This window comes from Anopheles maculipalpis, chromosome 3RL (assembly GCF_943734695.1).
Source record: "Anopheles maculipalpis chromosome 3RL, idAnoMacuDA_375_x, whole genome shotgun sequence".
In the NCBI taxonomy this organism is placed as follows: Eukaryota; Metazoa; Arthropoda; class Insecta; order Diptera; family Culicidae; genus Anopheles; species Anopheles maculipalpis.
The window spans coordinates 16,828,480-16,848,259 of NC_064872.1; the positions used below are offsets into that span (position 1 = coordinate 16,828,480).

The following is a 19,780-nucleotide window of genomic DNA, read 5'->3' on the forward strand; positions in this document are numbered from 1 at the left end:
TATGCGCTAAATTTTGCAACCTTCCAAGGTCCAGCCTGTCAGTCCAACGGGGGTTAGAACAAAAACTCTCCAAGTGAAAGCTATCAAACGCGTACGCATCCATCCTTTTTTTTACTGATTTTGCTCAACTCGATCTTCCTTAATACGAGCGGGACTTAATTTTACTCCTTTCCGAGGATCAAAATAAACGGAGCTGGATAACATCGTTTGATGGTGGTCGTAAAAAAATATGACAATATAATTTAAACACAACCCTCAGTCCATCCCACTTATAGCAAGTAACTTTTATGCGTCACTTACTTCAACATATTGAGTGAACTATTCGGTTAATTCTTTTGCTGGCTGTGGCGAAATGTTGGTGGAATAAAACTGCAATAAACTGTCGCTAAAGTATGGTTCAAAATTTTACACACCACGAAATGGATATGACACGTGTCTCAGGCAGCTGTTTTTTAAAAAGGGAATGATTTTAGGACAATCTAAAGAGGCTAGTATTGGACAAGAAGGGAGATTTATTATTCAAAAACGAGCGTTTCGAAGGGACTTACAAAGTGGAACAAATGTTTTGATTGCTCCGTTCGCTCCATTTCTCGAATGGTCAACAGTAGGGAAAGACTTGTGTTTCTCGATTTAATCATAACTGAGGGTGATGCACTGGCACTATAGAATACCGCACGCCACACGCACGCCTCAGCCGAAGGACAAACAGCAGGACAATTACGCTACCGACGGTTTGCTCCGTTGACAGTTGGACGTGCTTGTCCTAGGTGGAAAAAGGAATGCATTCAAACCTGACGATAGACGAACGGCGAAAGGAAATGTTTGGTGATAATTCATGTCATAACTTGCCCGATTCTTGCTGCCGGACAGGCTCGTCAGGGAATCGTCGAGAGCTCGCTGCCATACTGGACACGAGCAAAAATCAGAAAGTAGGAGATGATTTCGATGGTGGTTTGTTTTATTTTCTTTCACAGTTTTGTTTAGCTCCAGGATGGACTGGACGTCGCCAGTGAGACCAGTGATTGTAACGCAAGCGATGACATGACAAGCAAAACGGCTGGATACTACGAACCTTTCACCATCCGGAAAGGTCACTTTCAGCCGACGGGACTACGCTCGGTCTGCGTGTGTCGGGAGCAAACAAGCAACCACACACGCACCCATCGTTCGTTCTCATTTCGATTGATTTGTGCACATGGGAAGAGCAAAATTCGATTAGGCATGATGGTATAAGGGGAAAGGTTTTGTAGTGTGTATGTGATTGTAATAAATCCATAAATATGAAACATGGCGGATTTCTATGGTTCGCCCGACGACGATGCTGATGATGGTGATGATGGGGCAAGAATTCAAACTGACACACGGCTTCCTACAAGAGGACCATCCCATCAGTCACATCGTCAGGATGTAAATGGATTATGGTCAGCTATTACTTCCGTCCTTTTTTCTTTGTTTTGTTTGTTAATGTTTCGGGGTGGTTCAAACCGCTAAATCTCGTCCGAATCACTAGGCGCAGCTGGTTTGAAGCGGGATTATTCCATATGCATTATCACGGCGGTCAAACGATTCGGAACGGGCGAAATTTTGATAGTCCAAATTGACAAGGCCCTTACCGAAGCCTAAAACAATCCGTGAAACGATCGACCCTGCTTGATCACCCCATTTCGGTTAAGGATAAAACGAGTGCGTACCGATCCCATTGATTGATTGCTGCTGATGATGATGATGATGAGGAGAGGATTTGCCGGCTATATTTGCTGGATATTTGTTGACCAACAAAAATGCTTTATGGAAGAATTAAGTCATAATGCTTCCACAGGAAGTAAAATTTTCGATACTCAACTTTGATTGTATGGGTGGGACGTAACGTTTTATGTATTATTGATTTTAATTAATTTGATTACATTAGGCAGCTCAGCAGTACAACTTCAACACGGGGAAGGACAGCTAATGTTATGTGTTCCAATCACGTGAATCGATTTCATGCCATTGCGCCAACCAGCAATTTTTCAGTTAATTTACCAATCCAGATTATGATGGGATACTTTAAGCTGCCGCCCCCCCACACGCACATGTGTGCCCTGGGAATGCTTTCATCGCCATTCGACACAAACACGCCCGATCAATCAACGCCACAAATATGTCACAATCGACAAACGTCGCGGTTGCTACCTCCTTTCAGTGTGTGGTCCTTCGTCCGCGGTTCGTTAAATGATTGATATGTTTGGTGCAAACATCACGGCCAGGCATTCAGGCCCGGTGACGGAGTGGTGCGGTTTGGAGTTTCAATCTTCAGCCGCCGGTGGCTCATTCCCGCGTGCCAGCCACTGGACTGATCAACAGTCACAGGCGAAGAAGCGATAGCAAAACAAAACACAACAAAAACACGATGCCCATCAAAGACCCTGCGGCTGAAAAGCATTAAATTATCATCAACACTCTCTGGGTGGGCACGAGGCTCCGAGATGATGCGAAGGGAAGGTGGTATTTTATCGACCACCAAAATAGTTGAGCAACATTAATTTTGAAGTCGGTAAAGCACTGGCTAGCGGTATGCGTCGAGCTGCACCAATTTAAACATTCCGTGGTTGGTACCGCTTCCTGTGTCGGGCCCACGAGTGCCGCTTCCGATCAACCATCAGTACCACGCGGCCAGTGTTGCATATCAATTAATTATCATTATTCAATTACCATCGTCATAATTAATTTCGATGATGATTCACCTTTATTGTGACAACAATTTGAATCACCATAAATTGGGCTAGCTGATCGGCATCGTTTATTTTACGATTGCCCCAAATGATACGTTCGCGAGCGCGAAGTGGGTGCCTTTTTTTGAGTGTGGTAAAAAAGTGTTAGCCAAAAAACACCACACAAATTGATCGGAACCGACAAATGGGATTTATATCCTTTTTGCGATGAATGTTTATTATCAATAAGAATCGAAACCACCACACAAATCTACTTATAAACGGAACAAAAAAGAAACTTCAACAAACAATCAACGATTTGCTACAGTATTACTGTAAAAAAACTATAGTGAAAATACGACAAAATTGTATTTTCCTTCAATACGACTGCAAGTGGAGTGAGTACGCCTGTTAACGTATTATTTATGCATTTATGATAATTCATCCTGACCGGATCCACTTTTGGTGGCAAAAGCTCCAGCTCACCAAACAAAAGGAAAGAGTAACTTATCCGTTGCATGGGAATGCACACGCATCTTTTATGCGCTGGAACAGGAGATAGCACCAAGGGTTATGTGTATCGTTGACCCCCGGATATGTGTATGACAACGCCCTCAATAATTGCCCTCTCTGTTGTCCATTACGATGTGCTGACCGTAGGTGTATTGCACTGTGAAAACAATGTCGCGCTATTTGGTATACAGAGACAATGTATTTGCAGGATTGACTCTGTACGCAGTTGATAACACGCTGCAAGAACTAGTATCGAATCTTCTCATGACCTTTCTTGCTGCAGACTGACTATCCAGATAAACGGTAATTTAAGTCACTCGAACCAAAAATACCTGTTTTTTGAACGAAAGGAAACACGATGAAACTCGTCGATTTATTTGTGGTTTTGTTCCATTATCCTTTGAAGGGTTATTTTCTTGCACAGGATCGATATAAAACTTAGCGTAAAACCATGTCAACAAGTATTGGCTATAAGGATAAGTTTGGTGACCGTTGCACGCAAATAAAATAAATAGATGATTTGAAATGAAAACTATCCTGTTGTTCAATAGCTGTGTTAAAATAAGCTACAATTTACGAATGAGTGCAAACTCATCCAAGAATCTTATGTGTACAAATTCGTACACAAAAGTGTCAAAGCTTTTGAACTTTATAGCATGGTGTTCAAAGTTGCATTAAAAAAACATGGTGGCTGCAAAACGTTTCGCATGTTTTCCGCTAGGCAGCATGAGCTTTTAGTGCTCTGTTTTGTAATACGTTGTTTGCATGGTAGTGGGCGAATGAGGATGTTCTAAAAGCTATTATGGCAAAACATATTTATAGCTCCATTTTGTTTGAAATTGAAATTTCAACTCGAATTCAACTGCAAAAGCTTTACATTATAGCAAATGGACTTTTTGCATCTACGCAGAATAAGAAATAGAAATATGCTATAACTTCCATGATATAAAGTATGCCATAAATTTCGAATTTATAGCACATTGTTTCAATATCCTTTGGAAAAAGTAAACTAGAAACAGGATTCATACGCTGATTAAACTTCGAAAGCTTTTGCAAGCTTTTAAGTAAGCTTTTGAAAAACTGAGCTGGACTGAGTCCTTTTTTAAATTTTACTGTGCTTAAATGTGTGACAGTATGATTTGAAGTGCAAAACATAATCTGCATAGATTTTCATAAGGTTTCCTAATTTTTTTTTTAATTTTAAATTTTTTTTATTTTGAATATGAGATATCTGAAATTATTTATGTCAACTTTTTATAACAATCAACTTTATTTTAAAACGGTAGTATTCAGATGCGATTTTTATGCTACCTACATTTTTGTAATCAACTATACAATCTTGTAAAACACAATGCAATTGTTTGTAATAATTTTTTGCTACATTATGGTAGACTGGTAAACACTATTTCACTGCAACTGTTAATAGTGTCATTGACGACTTTCTTGATGGGATCTAAATCAATCAAAAAACTTTATCTGGCAAAGAAGCAATCACACAGGGGGTCTGATCAAAATAGAATCCATTGATGAAAACAGTATCGTAGTGCTTTATTCCCCATCGAGCTTTTACGTCATTTCACGTACCAAAGTTGGCGTTTGGTACGCTGCAATCGAGTTTGAGACTTTCTCTTTTCGGGTGTAAAAGTTTCTGCTGCGTACCGCATCGCACCAAGCTCTAAACCTAAGCCAATCGAACCTCTAAACGAAATCGTACACGCACTCACCTCACCGTAAGGTACCGAAGGTTAATCTTCAATGCAAATGAAGCCATCCGGGGAATTGAAACTCAAGATCAAAAGGAAACCATTCGGGAAACCAACCTAACGCACGACGGCACGTTGCTTGGGTACATCCCCACTCTCCACCGTTTACCGTAGGGATGCAGAAAAACGCTTCATTGGAGAAAGTGCGATAAAGCCGTAGCTGTGAGGTTACGTTTTTGGGTGAGTCGGAAGATGATGATTTTATCGTCCCTATGCTGGGTTTGTATGCTCTAGGGGTTTGCTAGCTTTTTTTTGTTGGTTTGATAGTTCCCATTTTCTGTTTTGCTTACTTTTCTTTTGCGGGACCGTTCGTTCATTCTTTCCTTACATTTTTCGTCCCTCCACGAAAATACACACCGTCTGTTGCTAGAAGATGAGCACGAGAAGAAAGTCTCACAGGCCACCGTGTTCACGGCCGTACATGGTATATTGGAGACCTTTTTTTCAAGAGTCTACATTTTTTTTAAAGGAACACGAAACTGTTCCTCAATCACTGCAGTAGTGTCATCTTCGTCCGCACAAGTATCAATTAGGGTGGTAATTTCGGGACCGAGATTTTAGATCGCCTGATCGTCGCTGTGATAACGAGGCTTTTTGTTTCCTTTCCTCGCTGAAAGCCCTTCAGTAAATGATGGCTGACCCGCCCAGATGTCTAGCATGCTGGGTTGGCGAGTAAGAGTGATAATTTGAGCTGTCGTCCGGTTTCGTCCGTCAAAAGTTTACCGTCGCCCTTTTTCTAGCAGTCTCGTACGCCTAACCGCTTTTCTTGGTGCTTTCCGTGCTGCTCCGCCAGTGAAGGAACAGCTTTTTCTTGTCGAAAGAAACAACACCGAAGCAAGAAAAAAAAAGCCACCAAGTAAGAGCCCTTTTGCGACGCTTGGCATCGCTCGTGTCCGTTTTAACGATGGTTGACAGTTAAATTTGTTTTATGCGCTCTCGTGGAGTGTTAATATAAAGCAAAATGGAAAACGGACGAAAACACACGAAGCAATCGTAGTAGGAGAACTCGGCGGCAGCATTTCCGGAAGTTGCGTCCCCATTGTTGGCAACGATGATGGAGGTAAAATAGGAGCCTCACCAGGAATGCTGACTTTTGGAGATAAAAAGTAAAAAAAAAATGTCACCCTATCCTAACCGGTAGGGCGGAGACACCAAGCTCTTATTTCTTTGCCGTGTGCTAGCCATCTTATCTTGGTGTCATTTTCCGCCCGATAGAATGCCAGCTCCAAATGTTTCCTTTTTCTCCGGCATGCATTCGCTACGATTAAGGGAACGGGTGGAACTAGACGATGAAACGGGTGGTCGGTCATTTAGATGACCATCATCGTCTTCGTGCGCAAGAAAAAGGCAAGCTACATGGACAGATCTCAACAGAATGGGTCGTCGAGTGCCTTTGTTTTGATTACCATGACAAGATTGAATGAAATTCTCAATCAATTAGTTGAAGTACCGGACGGACACAACGGAATGGGATTGGGGGAGGACCAATGAAACCAAAATGGATAGCATCATCCCACCGGGTGGGCAGTGCACCCTGGGGCACTCTTGGGTAGTGCGTAAATGTTGTCCTATTCGAACTCTTTAGCACAAAGCGACAAAGCAGATGGAAATCTTGAATGGACGCAATGTAGGAACTAATTGTTCAAGGGTATGTAAATGAATCTTTTCTTTTCTTTCCGAGATTAAAGCGAAATGAGAGGTGCTGTTTGCTATGTTTGTTGGGAAGCTCTAGAAACCTAATGAAGCTCTTTTAAAATTCCAGGATTGAGTGTTTGTGTAAACACAGGAATGAGAACGGCAAATACATTCTTTAAGTGACAGCTCAAATCGTGTCGAGTTGTTGTAAGAGCAAAAATGTACAAACTATCAATGGCTTACCTATTATGATTTGCAGCAATCCAACCACATTCATTGGGATCGTCTAGTAGTGAACCGTCTGGATGCAGCATAAAAAGAGGGACTCGTCGTCTCGTGCTCGTCCAGTGCGCCTAATAGTTGAGAAACAATTTACAAAGTTTAGGTTAAGCTGTTAGCAAACAACGGCAAAAAAAAAACACTGTTTTCTAGAACTAGAACTGTGTCCCTACCCTTTTCACTGTCCTTGACCGGAATCTGTTTTATTGCTGCTGGTCATTGGTTGAACGAAGCATATCTCTTCACCGTTTTACCCAGGTTGGCGATCGTTGATCGATCATTTAAAACTGTTCAAACACCAATCACACTTCGGGTTGCACCTTTTGATCGCATCCCTCGCACAAAAAGTTCTCCAGCGCGGTAAAACTGCCTTCAATCGTTCGTTTTCTATTTTCACTATCACAACCGCAACGTTGAGGTCCAGCTAGGAGAGTTGCACTTTCATCGAATTGCATCCACACTCAACTTTCTTTTTGGGACACTTGAAGTTTTCCCCTTTTTTTGCTGCTCTTGTTTCCTAGTCTCGCCCTGTGGATAACGAAATTCATGCACAGCTGGTCGCAAGCAGGTCACGAGACTCGTTGCGTATTTTATCACTCACAAGCACCGTCCTAGCCGTTTCCGCGTTCAGATGTGCCAATACCTGCAAATAGAGTCGTTCAGAGAAGGAAAAAGGAGAAGAAAACCGGGCTTTAGAATGGTTAAATTCCAACAAGAACGGTAGTCCGTTCTATCGAGAAAAAATCGAAATGGTAAGAAAATGGTGTTAGTATTCCATCGACGGCGACAGGTAAAACCTTCGTGCTGTTCGTGGCAAGAGCCAGAAGAGCACACCAAAGGGAAGAGCAAATACATCGAAACTTTACCAGCCAATGTTTGCAATCATCCAATCGAACCGCTGAGCAAGCAGCGAACAGAACATGACTGGAATTTTTTAAAACTAAAATCCCCTTCCAATTTTGCCCTCACAGGTACACCGATCCGGACACGTTCATCTAGCGCCAGGCGCTTTCGATTCGCGGTAAAGCTTAACCTGCGGTAAAACTCAAACGTAAGTACCCCTGCTTTCAGCCTACAGCCTTACCTGTTCGCCCTAGAAGTGAGTGGGGGAATAGCTTTAGCGAACGGTTCCAAAAGATCCAAAGGGAAACAGGAATAGATTTGTTACAGCTGATAATTGCTGACCTCGGCGGGAAAGCACCTTCAAATAAACCACTTTCAAGCAGCTCCTACCACTACAACGGCACCTGTCTCCAATCGTCTTTATTGCCCGGAATCATGATCCCCGAAATTGTTCGAAGCTCATTAAACAATCCTTGAGTTACGATATGGCAGGTTTCTTTTTCAAAGTAAGAAGTAAAGTGGCAGGATCGCTGGTACATGGGCTTCCAGGAAGGAGTAATCCTTCCTTGCTAACGGGGCGAGCCACTAAGTCACTCCGGCAAGGGAATGCCCGTTAAGCTGCTGTTAGTGTCAGGAGTTAATGAGTGCTGCGATAATGGGCATCGTCCTCACGGTAAACTAATTTAGAAGATTTATAGCATCGATTGCTGGTTGCGTAGAAGGGGAGGAAAAAAAAGAGCAATGGGAGGTATCGCATAATGACCAATAGGGCCTTGTATATTCCCAGTGTGTTCCAGCTTTTGTGCAATGAGTGTCATAATTAAGGAAAGAAAAATTGATTTCCCTCTGTTTGAGTGAGCGAGCTGTTTTCCGAATGTTCGAACCGCCGGTAAAGACTTCAAACAAATGTGGCATTTAGCTAGTGTTTCGATTGTTTTGCATACTTTCGATTGTAAGCACCTTTGTATAGAATTTATCATAACGATTTATGAATCTAAAAATGAGGTAAATTGTGGCAGTGAGATTGATTGCGCTTGCAGGCCGTATGCATATATTCATTTAAAATGGTTAAGGCTTATGAATATTCAATCAGTGGTAGTACCAAACTCGATGAGCCCAAACGTGGAACACCTCAACCAATAAATTGTCGTGTAATAATGGCACCACCACAGGTCATATTTACCGTTTAAAATGAAAGGGACTTTCAGCACCTGACATTGATTTTTTACCAAAAAAACCATCAAATATGGTAAACGTTAGCATTATTCAACACCACCAACGCCTTATGCTTCACAGCTACTGAGTTCTGTTTAAATCAGAAATTGATGTCGTTTTGTGGTCGAGTCCTCCGAAGCACAGCTTTTTTTCACACTTTCAACTCAACATCTGGCATTGGTGGCGTTGGCTGGACACAAATTTTACCTCGTCAGAAGCTTATGACTACGTGTGATTCCGGTGTGCGGTCGGCCACACACACACATTTGTCGCCAACTTTACGAAGTTTGCCCGTAGCCCAAACGCCCGTGGCTGTGTCTTTAATTATGCAAAAACTTCATACCCAAAGTCTCACTTTAAACACCTCCATACCATTTGACACAATCGACACAACGGGTGGTAAAGTATTTGAAATGAACGATTTTGTACGAAGCAGATCAATGCTGATACAAATGCCTCCGTAGGCATGTTCGCACTAGTTTGTTCACCGAGACTTGAGCTCTTAGGACAACAGGGAGACACACTTTAAAACTCGTTCAGAAAAGCATCGCTAACCTGTCGCTCTTCCCCCGGGCTATTTTCCAGCCCCTTTTCTCTTGCTTCACCCCCCCCCCCCCATCTGCCCCTTTTTTACCCACCCATCCACGTGAAACCTCATTCGCAATGACATGGCAGGAGAAAAGTTATTTCTCAAACTGTGTGGCAATTTCCCGGAGATAAATGACTGGAGCTGTCGTCGGATGGCATCGCGAGGCTTGGCGGTTTTTAGTGTCACCAGCACGCGATGAGGTCGTTTGCGCATGAGGCACGGGATCCCGCCCGCCGACCCGCTGGTGGAAATAAACACGGTGGAAACATTATCAGTCTTATTTTCACCACAGTACACGGGGTTTCCGGTAGATTTCCCACTTGTTCGCCCTTGTGCGGATAATTTCAAACCGGTACCAGGCCAGCTTAACAATGCGAAAATCTGAAAGCAGAACAAAAGCTGAATGGAAATAAAATAGAGAAGTATTTGGAGCAAATTTAAACCAGGCAGCAAAAAAACAAAAAGCTGCCAACCGAGCGAGTAAATGAGTCGAATGTGGTTTGCAGGTTGGATGTGTATGTAGCACGTGTATCACGATAGTCATATTTCACATTTTAATGACACGCTCGTATCATCGACGACCGAGGGCGCCCTGAGTGAGGTTGTCTTTTGTTCCAATTTCCTGGAAATGTTTTGTTTGTTCTTCGGGGACAATTGAACTCACTCATCGCGGCAGAAAACTTTAGTGATCCAAGAAAACCTAAGGACACCTTTCCAGTACGGTTGCTAGGGCTAAGGGTTGAACACGCTTGTTTTAACAAGCCACCGAAAGCGTAAAAACAATGCAATGCACCCCACAAGAAGCTCCGTCCGATTACCGTTGCAAAACATAATCAAATACACTCCAGCTCAACCAGGTTTGAACGGTGAAAACAACGGTCGCTTACGGCAAACACTTTCCGCTCGGAGCCAACCGGATATGGCGCACAATGGAACTGTCAGCCCCGGTTGAGCAACAATACTGGCCGGTCAGTGGTAAGATCAAATACAAGCCTTTGTCTTCCATTTCGAAGTAAGAACTGCTTTTTCGTGCATAACCGTGTGAGCGAACAATTGGCCAGGCGCTGAGGTGTACCGAGATTTACGCAAGACGTTGTGTAGATGCCGTACCAAAAGGACCGATAGAAAACCGATCCGCCTCGGGTAAATTCTGGACGCTACCGGAACAAAAAGATCCTACCGCAGGAACATGAATTTTCCGCTTTCAAAAAGACAGTTTTTTTGGGTCGGTAGGATAAATCTTGCGTGACACGAAAAACGAACGCGCCCAAGAAAGCTTTTTTTGCGGGAAGGCGGCCAAACCGAGTCTCAAGGGAATGTGTGAGAAAAAGGTTTCGCTCTGATAGTGGGCGACAAATAAAAACAATTTATTCCAAAAGTGCCCTCGTCGATCGTAATCATTGTTTATGAAAACCGATTTGTAACATCTTGCGGACAAAAGAACGAATTTAAATTACCTTTCATCTTGAGCGCGACACTCTCCACAGCTCCGGATAATGCAGCCGTAACAGATTGGCTCACTGGGGCTCTTCAATCTTTTTGGTAGTAAACACTTACTTAATGTCTTACTTAATCTTTTCTCAAACACTAGCCAAAATAGCAAACAAGAGCTCGCTTCCGTTTGCAAACCCTTATTCACCGTAAATACATTCGCGACTTCACGATATGCTCGACACGATTTGTGGGACACCGAATGGTATTCATTCAATTTGCATTCCAAACTCGACTACTACTACTGCTGCTACTGCTGTTCGCACTGTCAGCAAACTGCCAATAGCTTAGCCATTATTGAACTAACCGACACAAAAAACGGGAAGACGGTGCGAACGAAATGAAAACAATCCCATTACGACTCCGTTCGCCGAGCTTGTCGTGGGACAAAAAAGGGGGTCATGCCGAAAAACGCAATCACACACGCAGAAGAAAACGCTTGGCTCTGGTGGGCATGCAATCATAAATTTGCAAAAACGGGGGCGTCTGGATTTCGTGTACATAAGCACACATACTCAACACACACACTCACACGACCGTTCCCGGATGAATTGGGCAGCATCCCGTGCTCCCGCTGAGTCTTTGTTATTGCCATCTTTGGCGCCTGGTTTCCGTCCGGGTTTCGGGAACGCTTTCGTTAGTTGCCCGCAAGCAAATTCTCCCGGTAGATGGACCTCTTTGCTTTGCAATTGTCGTTGTTCTAAATTTTTATTGCAACCACCAGTACCACCACGCGAGGTCGAATATTCTGTATTCCCTCCAGGCGAAAGTGTTCTATTTCGAAGCTAATGCTACTAGTAGCGGCACACCACTTTCGGATGGCATCGCGGGTGGAAGTGCATTGGTTCGATGGTTCGAAGAACATTAAAAACCCGCCCCCGAGACTGGCGGGCCACATCCTGCAGCAAAGCTGCGAAGTGCATTCGTGAAACCACCGACTAACCAACAACCATACCGAACGTTAGAATATCGCCATTTCTTCGCCTTAACTCTCGCACACCGGAGCCGCCTACTCGAGCAATTGTGCATCTGTCCGCTTGCTACCGAACGCACACGGGAACGGGAAAATGGATGACTTTGGTGTTTCGGCATTCGATTCGGGACACTGTGCTCGCTGTGTGCATACGTGTGCAGATGTGTGCCATCGTCTGACAAATTGCTTCACTGCCAGCATCGTTGTGCCGCCGTCGTCGTCGTTGTTCAAGAATGTTCCAGTACTGTTGAATGTCTCCGGCGAGAAATTTCCACTCCCTTGGGAGAGGGACGCAAACCAACTGTCCCACTGGAGGGAATATTGGTCGCACACGACTCCAGGTTCGGGGTTGCACAAACGGTTTTGCCAGCCATAATCAGCTGACATACACCGAACGGAGAACTTGAATCTGAAGGGTTTTTTTTAACAGCTTTTTGTTGAGTTTGATGTTTTTGTTTGCTGCTTTTCTTAGTGTGGTACTGAACCGTTTGCTGGCGCCATGACGTTTTCTGCCTTCCACATACGAACATATGTGTGTGTGTGTGTGGGGATGTGGATGGCGTTTCTGACACGGTTAACCTCACATGAATAAGAGATGAAAAATAATTTCTCTCCGTTTTTGTGACAGTTCCTGCTGGATGTTATAAATAATTGAATTTGGTGCCACCTCACCATTGTTGTCTATCCTTCATCTACTAGCAAAATGATAAATTTAATGTAAAACCTAACAGATGGGTACCGCCAGCGAGAATATTTCGCGTACAATGTAAATAATCATCATAATTATAATCTTTGCTCCCGGATTCAATCCTTTCTTCGATTGGAAGCTATCGGGCAATTTTGGCCGTTCGGTTGTCTCGAGCAAAATGAAGAAAATCAGTTTTCAAAGCATGATAAGCCCATTAATCCTCATTGCGTCCTTCATTGTAAGCGTCTACCAACATTTTGGCTGTGATGGCTTGGTGTTTCTAAACAAAGAGATTTCTTTGTTCGAACCGCCACAGGAAGGTACATTTACAAGTTTGTTGGCAGACATTAATTATGCTGGAAAGTACTTTTGCGAGGCACAGAAGGTGAGAGCAGGTGAAACGGTTTTATTCTTGGTAATTCTTCCCAAGGAAATTGGTCACCCTGATACGATGAGCTTTTTGTCATTAACTTTACATTAACGGTAAGCACATCGATAAACAGCAATACCTGTAGGAATTATTTATGATTCCACTCGGTATTGTGAAGGCAAGTTTTGTTGATAATGGGAGAGGCATGATTTTGATGTATTGTTCAGCGTTTCTAAAACTTCTTAAGCTATTCTTGCCTCTAAGACCAAATGTTAATTACATAACATTTGCATCAACTCAGTGTACACTATCATTTGTGTACGTGTGCTTAAGTTCCCTTAAAAATCTCTATGGGAAAACACTTTGCCTTAGGTCATTTGCACAGTAAACGCTAATAAGAGCATAGAACAAATGCCAACCACAGACTGTCCATCACCAGCTGTAGTTCAACCGTGCCGTGTACCGTGCAACGTACCATTTCCAAGAAGGATTGTCTTCAACCAAGCAACTAACTATGCACACAAAACATTCGGTCCAAGCTCCCCAAAACCCGTACCGGGAATTCACACCATGTGGCACACGGAACTCATCCAACCGCAGGCAGGGACGAAATTGCATTTGCCTCTGGCCGGGGGTACAAAACACTTCTCAAAAAGTGGTCTTCCCACACAACCTCAGCACCGGGGCCAGGAAATGCTTATAAAAGACTGTCGTCCTGTGTTGTTCCCGGTGATCATCCCCCTGCTTGGCTATGGCAATGCTTCAGAGAAAGAGAGCGAGGGAAAAAAGCTTAATTAGTAGAACAAACAAGCCAACCATCACTACTAGTAGCCTGGACATGGAACTATGGTGCTTTCCAGGAACTAACCTGATCATCATTTAGCGGGTAGTTCGTTCGTTGGGATGGAAAGTAGGAAACACTTTAAAGTGACCAATGCGTATACAACTCTCCGAGTATGCTGTTCCTTTTCGAACTTCACACTACCACTACCCTTTTTTTTAGCTTTATTCGACAGCTAAACTGAAGCGTTCGCTGTCATCCATCCAGCCATCCAAGCAGAAACTGGCAGCATTGTGCTATTTTGTTATTATTTGGGGCAGACATTTTCATCTCACCGCACCGAAAGCCAAAACGGAACATCCAGCTTAAACTGGCTGACAACCGTTAACCAAATACCACACTGCTCACAACCACTGTCTGTGAAGACTTCTTCACAGCATGATGTTGAGTACCGTAAAGTACCGGAAAGAATTGTTGTTCAATGCAAGGAACACAAAGCGATACAGACACGGTGTAGCGTACACGTCAACTCAAGAAAAAGCATCACACAACATCACACCATAGCTTCCGCTATGCAATGTACCGATTCCATCCTGCACCATCCTGACAGGGTACAATGAAGTTTTCTGTTCCATCGCGTATGCCAAAGTGTGAAATCAAATTTATGAGCTGCTTGCCTGCATTCAATCGTTTGCACAAAGCATAAAAGTGCAGCACTTCTAGCACGCTAGCCACGACTTGGCTAAGATAAGAGGAAAAAAGTTTTTTTTGCCGATTCGTATGACAAGTAGTGCAAATAAATGTAAATAGTATTGTCATGGGATTATTACTTGCTCAGTGTTTTCGCTGTACATAAAAATATTGCAAGACGTTTCTAGTCAATCGTGTAGCAATTGTAGAAATTGTCTCGTCATTGCTGAAACTTTAAGTGGAACTTTTGACGACCTGTTTGATCTACACTTCTTAATCATAGAATTTTAAGAACTCATATAATTTTTTACTGTTACATCTAGACGATAGAAAACAACATTTTGCACTAGTGACACAGCATACCAAATCTTTTTCTTGGCTTCATGACGTACTAGGCAGGCCTTACTACTTGGGAACATCCTGGATGAAAGTTGAACTCCGGGTCTTAGGTGCTTCACCTACAGGACCACCAGGTGTCGAAGTTACAGAAATAATAAACGCTTAAAACAAATAAGGATTTGAAGACCACTTGACCTTCAATCTGCTCGGTAAAAGTTTAAGTTAGCTCTTTTGACGATTTAACATATTTCTTGTGGCATCTACATTTTTTAATTTTTAATTCAACGTGTATTTCCTTGTATGATAATAATTTGTTTAGGTCCAGGCTTTGGTCTCAGAGTCTTAAAGAGAATGTTGCAGAGGAAATATTTGCTGATTCATGTAGAATGAAAAAAAATTACCTTCAGGTTAGAATGTTTTCAGTTGAACAATTCTATCTTTTCACACGATATTTCACCCATGTGTGCGTGTTGAAAATTAACGACCCACTGATACTAACGTACCTTCTGTCAGGTCGAAGCAACAAGGCAATTATTTCTAATTGCTTCTAACAAGAAGTGAAAAAACGCTTCAACGCGCTGCAAACATGAAATTGCTCCAAAATGAAACCTCGTTTTTACGCACCATTTGCCTACAAAACCCCGATTCGGTGCGCTGCTGCCAGTATTGCCGCTAACCTTATTCTCGCGTCACGCGCCCGGTCGCAACCTTGTTTGTAACTGTTGTTTTCCATAAGCTTCATCGCGCCCGCAAACGGATACGGCGGCATCAGCTCGATGGGCCGCCACCACCAGCAGCAGACACAACGCAGGGAAATAGGCGTTCGACGACAGCGTGTCGTGCATACGTAAGTTAGTAAGCTTACGACGAGGCGCACGTGTTCTTTTCGTTGGTCTATTTTCTGTTACACCAAAACACCGACGCACCCTACGCCGGTTGACACCACGACGACAACGTTGCAGAAACATCTCTCTGACCGTGCCCGATGCGTAATGAAAATAAAGCATCGCTGGCAACGTGATAGGAGCTGCCGGAAGAATAAAAACAAGCACAAGCTAAGCACAGCCAGCGGATATACGGCGTGTAAGAACATAACGCTACTGCTGACAGGTCGGTGGTACCCAGGTCGAAAACCCGTTCGGGTGGAAAACGTCGCACAGTTTCGTGTCTACACTCGCGGATCCGGATTCCAAACCCCCAAAATGGGGTAAGCAAATGAATAATGACAACGAGGAAAATTAGAAGCAACGGTTTGACAGCGATGCGTTCGCGTCCCGGTGGGGTCTTTTTTTAGGGTAGGGTTGGAGTGACGGGCAGTGGCGGAATGCCGGAGCAGAGCATTGATTTGGATGGACAGCTCATAGACTGGAACTATCCATGTCTATGCCGCTGGTAATCGATGAGCTTTATGTGAAAACATGACCTAATCGGGTACGGAGCCGGAGATTTAGTTTGGTCAAGCACGAACAGACAGACAGCGCTATTTATTCGTTGTGCAGCGATGTCTAATATCGTGGATGCAAAATGATGGACGGGTATTATTGTAAACCGAGCTCGATGAGATTGGAGCTTTGCATACTTTGTTGCACAAAATTTACACAAAATGGAACATTTGTACCCCATTTCTTCAGAGCTTTTGGTTCAGTGTTTATTTCTGGTCCGATATTTTTAGATTCATTGAAAAACATAACTTATTTGCATAAGGAAATATTGACGTTTAGTGTTTAAATTAATCAGAAAAGTATGTCAATCAAGTTATTTGCCATAGTGCGTTATAACTATTTCATAGTTTTCAATAATTATTTGAATTTCATTTTAAAGAACTCAATGCTTTTGGAGGCAATTAGCCATAAGACTCGATCTGCTTGTTAGCTTGCCCATTTCCCATCGATTAAAAGGTGTCAAAATTTCCTAGCATGTCAATTGAAATTTGTTTTCGTAGCATTTCTAAAGAACACTGACACTTGGAAATCGGGTCGGACAGGTCGCTTGTTGAGAAGAAATCAGCTCGTATGTACTTGTTCGTGTTTGCTGTAAGCAAACACATTCTTATTAATAGTCTTTTGGGCAATCGTAACAGTTGGCGCCCTTTAAAAGCAAACCTTTTTTGCACAAACCTAGAGTATCAATTTTAGTTCATAATTCTACGGATTGAAAGGACCGTCTCAAATCAAGTCAAAGAAAACTTAAAGCTAAAGCACAAAACACAAATCCAAAGCAAGAGCTAATCGAGAATGACTAACATTAACAAACCCAAAACTTCACAAAACGGATGCGGTTGAAAAATGAAAAATGCTGCTAAAACGAATGCTGTTGAAAAATCACAAACAAAATTTTAATCACGAAATGTTAAGAAATCACTTCAAAACAGTTAGAATTGTTCGCTCTATGCACGGACTTGATATGTGATTGTTTGGATATGTCAAAAAAAGGCTCAAAAATAGCTTAATGCTCGTCACTCAGTTACGAACCTAACAGTTTGCAACAGTTTCACTAAGCTTTGACCACTACTCTTTTCTTCAAAAAACACACAAAAACCTTAGCAACAAAATTGAGTGCAACTATGCGCCTTCCTAAACAACGATGCCAATTAACTGTACCGATATTCAACGATGTGACACGGATGTTCGATAGTGTGTTTATTAAATAGCTTCACTGCGTAGTTGCACCTGTACCTGTTTTTTGTCCTATTTTGTTCTGCTCTACACCGTAATTTCGCTTCATTTGATGCCCGTGCACGCATCATACACATTTGAATAGACCATCAACATGAAGCTCATGATGCCACACGGTTAGCCAACCAAGGCCCGGCTTCACAGTGGAATGTAGTTGCGCTTTTTTTCCCCCTCGCATGCTAGCAACAGCATTTGTGGTGCACGTGTTAAAAACGGGTTCATCTACACGGCTTTGTTGTCGGGCAGCGAAATATTATTGAAAAGTGTACCAGTTGCAAATTGATCCAATTTATGATCGAACGTACGTAATAAAAAGAAAAGAAAAGTGGCACAAAAACCACACGAAGTATGCAATTTTCCGGGAAAATACGTACACACGAAACAAAAAAAAAACGTTAACATAACAACAACACTATTTACAATGTACACCTTTCATTAACACAAAGCGCATCACAACGGTTCAGCCTCGACACATCCGGTGATACTTTTAGATCGAAATTTCCCGTTCATGGGCTGCGCAAGCCTTTTTTGCAGTGCGGTTTGACAATCAGTTGAGTTTATGGTGTCCAGTTCCGCTCGAGCAGTTGATTATTGAGCGTGAGTGAGTCCCATTTTCCCTAGAATGGTGATTTTATCTGTACTTTAGATGCATGTTTTTTTAAATGAAATTTGATTGTATGTGTTTGGATAGTGAGAAAAATTTGACAATGATGAATTTTTTCTTTATTTTTGATGCAAAGAATCTTAATTGTGTTAATGATTCATTGGTAAAGCTGATTCTAGTTTAGTCAAATAAAAGCAGACAAATTACGATTATAATCTTATTCTTTAATTATAATACTTAAGATGATGCTTTTGAAAATAATATTCGTTTTGTTGAACATAAATTTTTTCAATACAAATTCAGGACATGTCGAAATACCGAGATGCAATCGAAGGATAAGCTTTTTTATAGACCAACTTTATCAACTAAATGTTGTATGCGATTGAGCTGTGATCGATGCTCGTGCAACGAGTAACTACTCTACCCATATGCAACAACATAGTTTCTACGAATTAAATTTAGTTTTGTATTATTTTTTAAATAAATAATCGTAAAGTAACGAGTTCTTCTGGCACAAAACCTGCAACTTTAATTGAAGAAACTCTACTGAAAATTTAATTTCTTGTTAGTCAACAAAAACATATCTGTATTCAAGAGCAACCCTTCAAATCAGCGTAGCTGTAATTTAATAAAACCATTCAAGTACACCCATTCCAGAGAAATGTAATCCCACTGTAATATGATCGCTCGCTCACGGAGCCATTCGTTGAATCCTTTTTCTCATATTTCCATTTGCTATGAATATGAAGATACTTCACATTTTTAAAGCATTGTGACGGCAGCACTTTTTATCCATACACATGTACGTAAACTCCGTCAAACCTAATCAGCGTATGGTGCAATGTAGCGTACAAAGGCGCAAGTTCCTTTACAATGATTTAAGCCCCGCGGATGTATTTTCCATGAAGACTGAGGAACTTTCCCCCTCGCAACTCGCACAATTGCATCAGGCTCCATGCAGCGACCAACTCCTAGCAGCAATATTACCCATAAAAACACATCTCTTAACCTTTATCCCGACCTCGGCTCCGTCCCGTGTTTAGTGCCAGCCGCGTTTTATCACGTCAAACATACAGCATCGAATCCGCTTTACGGATCCGGCTCACGTATGCGATTGGTCGTGGTCTGGCCACCACGTAATCCCATCGACCGATGCACCACTGCATGCACTTATCACTCCTAAGGCACTGCCACAGCCACTATCTTGCCTGATTGAAACAAAAAAAAAATCAAGAACAACGCTCGAAAAAGGACTCGATGCGCGGGAATGATTTCTTACTGCCTGTGCCGGAGTTTATCGCGCAGAGACCTGTTTGTGGTCGACCTCCTGTCATGAACTTTCTGCACTCCAAGCACCCGCTTCTGACCCGATATGCCACTCCCACTCCCCCCCCCCCCCCATCCTTCTCTGGAAAGCTCTTTCTAGCCGTTGTCAACATCGATTACGTGGGTGCTTGTGTATTCCTTCAGCGTGCTTGAGGTTTGAAGTGTTATTCATAAATTTTTCGCTCGTTCAGATACGCCCGCTTGTGCACCGAAAGTTTTAACTCGTACGTCACCCCGCCCCTTTCTTGCGCCGTCTCCTGCAAAGACGCTTGCTAGTCGTCAGCAGCACAAATGACATTAGCACAGGAGACTTTCG

The 19,780-nt window shown here is 42.7% G+C and overlaps 2 protein-coding genes across 2 annotated transcripts in view; one reads left to right on the forward strand and one right to left on the reverse strand.

Moving 5' to 3' along the window:
- The window catches only part of LOC126563785 (neural-cadherin), a 139,875-nt gene extending 132,920 nt beyond the window's left edge, over nucleotides 1-6,955 (reverse strand). The window contains exon 1 of the mRNA XM_050220522.1: nucleotides 6,845-6,955. Within this exon, the coding sequence (XP_050076479.1) occupies nucleotides 6,845-6,878 (34 nt within the window). The 5' untranslated portion in view covers nucleotides 6,879-6,955. The remainder of the gene's footprint in view (nucleotides 1-6,844) is intronic.
- LOC126563720 (neural-cadherin) overlaps nucleotides 1-19,780 on the forward strand; it is a 678,265-nt gene that overhangs the window by 288,153 nt on the left and 370,332 nt on the right. The window lies entirely within an intron of this gene.